Below are 2,964 nucleotides of genomic sequence, written 5' to 3'. Positions count from 1 at the left end.
CGCAGCCTGCCCGTCCTCGCAGCGCGTGGCCGAGGAGCTCCAGCACCTGCTGCAGTGGCTGATGGGCGCCCCGGCCGGGCTCAAGGTGAACCGCGCGCTGGACCAGGTGCTGGGCCGCTTCTTCCTCTACCACATCCACCTGTGGATCAGTGAGTGCGATCCCAGGGGCGGGCGGCCCTCCGCGGCCGCAGCCCGCTCAGGCCGCGCCTCTCCCAGGCTACATCCGCCTCATGTCGCCCTTCATCGAGCGCATCCTGTGGCACGTGGGCCTGTCTGCCTGCCTGGGCCTGACGGTGGCCCTGTCCCTGCTGTCGGACATCATGGCCCTTCTCACCTTCCACATCTACTGCTTCTACGTCTACGGGGCCCGTGCTGCAGACGCGCCGGAGCCCAGGAGCCGCCGGGGCTCCTGCCCGCGCCAGCGCGGCGACCCCTGGCTCGGCTCCGGAAGGTGCCCCCGTTGACGCCGCCCTGAGCCCTGCCCTCTCTTGCAGCGCGTCCGCCATGGTGCTCAAGGCCTTCTTCCCCACGTGCTGCGCCTCGGCGGACAGCGGCCTGCTGCTGGGCCGCTGGGTGCCGGCGCAGAGCAGTGCGGTGGTGCTGGCGGTGGCGCACTTCCCGCTGGTGCCCGTCCAGCTCAAGGAGCTGCTGGCCGAAGTGCAGCGGGCCGGCCAGGTGGGCGTGGCTGTGCTGGGCACCTGGTGCCACCGCCGGCAGGGCCCGGGAGAGAGCCTGGGCCCCTTCCTGGAGGGCCTGGGCACCATCTTCCCGCACGAGCCCTGGCTGCAGCTGTGCCGGGAGCCGGGCAGCCAGCGCTGGGGCTGCAAGGCCAGCGGCTGGCGGGGCCCCGCTGCCCCCAGCGGCCCCCAGGTCATGCTGGTCTTCTACGACCAGCGCAAGGTGCTGCTGACCCGGCTCCACCCGCCCGCTGCCCTGCCCGACCACCAGGCCGGCGCCGCCTCGGCCCACGCGGGGGCCCTGGCCACCGTCTTCGACACCGTGGCCCGCGGCGAGGTGCTCTTCCGCTGCGACCGCTTCACCGAGGGCCCCGTGCGGCTGAGCCACTGGCAGTCCGAGGGCGTGGAGGCCAGCATCCTCGCGGAGCTGGCCAGGCGGGCCTCGGGGCCCGTCTGTCTGCTGCTCACCGGCCTGCTGTCCCTCGTGTCCGCCGCCAGTGCCTGCCGGTGGGTGTCCTCGGGCGGGGGAGCCCAGGGCCCCTGCTCCCCACCCTCCCTCCCGCTCCCCCTCTGGCGGTGACTGCTGGTCCCTGGCAGCGCGCCAGGTGAGCCTCAGGGCAGGCCCGTGACTGCCCAGCGGTGGTGGCCAGTTTGGTCATTGTCCCTTGAGGCTCACAGCCCCAGCCCCTGTGGGCGCCCAGACACTGCTGCCTGCTGGCCACACCCCCCACAGCTCTGGGCCTGGGGCTGGCCAGAGGTCTCCTCCTGGGGCGCTGTCAGGAGGGAAGGCTGGGCCGGGCAGCTCCCCAGCCCGGGGCCCGCTGTGCCCCTAGCATCCTGGCCGCCAGGTGTGGGCAGGCCTGGGAGGGACTTGGGCCCACCCCAAGCTTCTCAGGGGGAGAAGGGCTGGGCGGGCTTCATCGCCTTCGAAGGCCATGCAGAGGCCAGGGGCCCTCCCGGCTCCAACACTGCTCAGCCGGCCGAGCGCTGGCCCCTGGCTGGTGGCATGACAGGTGCCGTGACCTTCCTGGGGGGGCGGTTGTCTTCTTGGCGCCAGCTGACAGCAGTTGGGCGCCCGGCAAGCTCCGCGGGAGGGTCGGGGACCGGCTCCCGGCCCCTCACGGTCCCCACCGGCCTCTCCGGAAGCCTCTGCCGCACCTCTGCCTGGGAGAATCCCAGGCCCGCCGCGCACCAGGTCCGGGGGGCCCTACGTGGTCGCTCTCCGGGAGCCTCCCGCTCGCAGGCCGGTGCGTGGCTCTCAGGCGCGGGAGCCCCCCGGCCCTGGCTGTGGGGAGAGCGGGGCGCCGGCCCGGAGGCGCCGCAGCAGCTCAGGCCTGTGCCGCGCAGCGTGTTCCGGGTGTGGCCACTGTCGTTCGTCTGGAGCAAGCTGTCCACCTGCGAGCAGCTGGGGCACCGGCTGGAGCACCTGAGGCTGGTCTTCAGCACCCGGCGCGCCGAGGACCCGGCCCAGCGGATGAGGTGCGCCCCGCCCCGCCCCCCGCCCCCCCCTCGCCAGCCAGCCCTCACCATCCCCCCCCACAGGAAGGCCAACGCGCTCGTCTCGGTGCTGCTGGACGTGGCCCTGGGCCTGGCACTGCTGTCCTGGCTGCACGAGAAGGACCGCCTGGGGCGGCTGGCCGATGCCCTCGTGCCCACGGCCGATGTGAGCAGGGGCCTGGCTGGACACCGGCTCCCAGGGGTGGGGTGCAGACCTCGGGCGCAGCCGTGACCCCTGGGTCCCTGCAGCAGTTGCTGCCCTCCCGACACAGGTCGCGTTCCCAGTCTGCCCTCCGGGCCCACCGGCGACCGCGTGAGGCCACCGGCTGTCTGGAGGCCGCCTGGCCCAGCTGGCCCCTGCGGGTGCCCCCACTGCACGCGACCGCGGGGTGGCGGGCTGGGCCTGCAGAGAGCACAGGGCAGCTCCCTCGGGCCAGCCGGCCCCGCGCAGCCCCCTCTGGCGGGCCTAGTTGCCCGCCTGCCTGCCCGTGCCCACCCAGCTCAGCTTCCGCAGCTCCTCCTCCTCCCTGCGGGAGCCAGGCCCTCCAGGGTCAGGGTCCCGCGGCTTCCCGGGGACCTGGTCAGGCGCCCCAGGACGGCTCAGGAGCTCGGTGCTGAGTGGGCGGCAGCGCCTTCTGGCGCCGCTGAGCAAACTGCAAGCTGGGCCTGGCGCCCTGCTGGCCCCGGCCCTTCAGGGCACCTGCAGCCTCCCCGGCCCGGGCTCCCTGTAAGCTAGTGGGGAGCCCCTCCGCGGCTGGGGCCGGACGGGGCGCTGCCCTTCGCGGGGACT

General features: G+C 74.2%; 2 protein-coding genes across 2 annotated transcripts in view; both read left to right on the top strand.

The window, feature by feature from the left end:
• The window catches only part of CAPN15 (calpain 15), a 19,963-nt gene extending 19,672 nt beyond the window's left edge, over window positions 1-291 (top strand). The window contains exons 8-9 of the mRNA XM_012731718.1: window positions 6-153; window positions 249-291. Coding sequence (XP_012587172.1) covers window positions 6-153; window positions 249-291 — 191 coding nt within the window. The remainder of the gene's footprint in view (window positions 1-5; window positions 154-248) is intronic.
• A 134-nt stretch (window positions 292-425) lies between these two features.
• Window positions 426-2,964, top strand: part of PIGQ (phosphatidylinositol glycan anchor biosynthesis, class Q) — a 5,335-nt gene continuing 2,796 nt past the window's right edge. Inside the window, exons 1-3 of the mRNA XM_012731717.1 lie at window positions 426-1,184; window positions 2,025-2,156; window positions 2,220-2,402. Coding sequence (XP_012587171.1) covers window positions 505-1,184; window positions 2,025-2,156; window positions 2,220-2,402 — 995 coding nt within the window. The 5' untranslated portion in view covers window positions 426-504. The remainder of the gene's footprint in view (window positions 1,185-2,024; window positions 2,157-2,219; window positions 2,403-2,964) is intronic.

This window comes from Condylura cristata, unplaced genomic scaffold (genome assembly GCF_000260355.1).
Source record: "Condylura cristata isolate star-nosed mole 26May11 unplaced genomic scaffold, ConCri1.0 scaffold00032, whole genome shotgun sequence".
NCBI lineage: Eukaryota > Metazoa > Chordata > Mammalia > Eulipotyphla > Talpidae > Condylura > Condylura cristata.
This window is presented reverse-complemented; position numbering and strand designations above follow the sequence as displayed.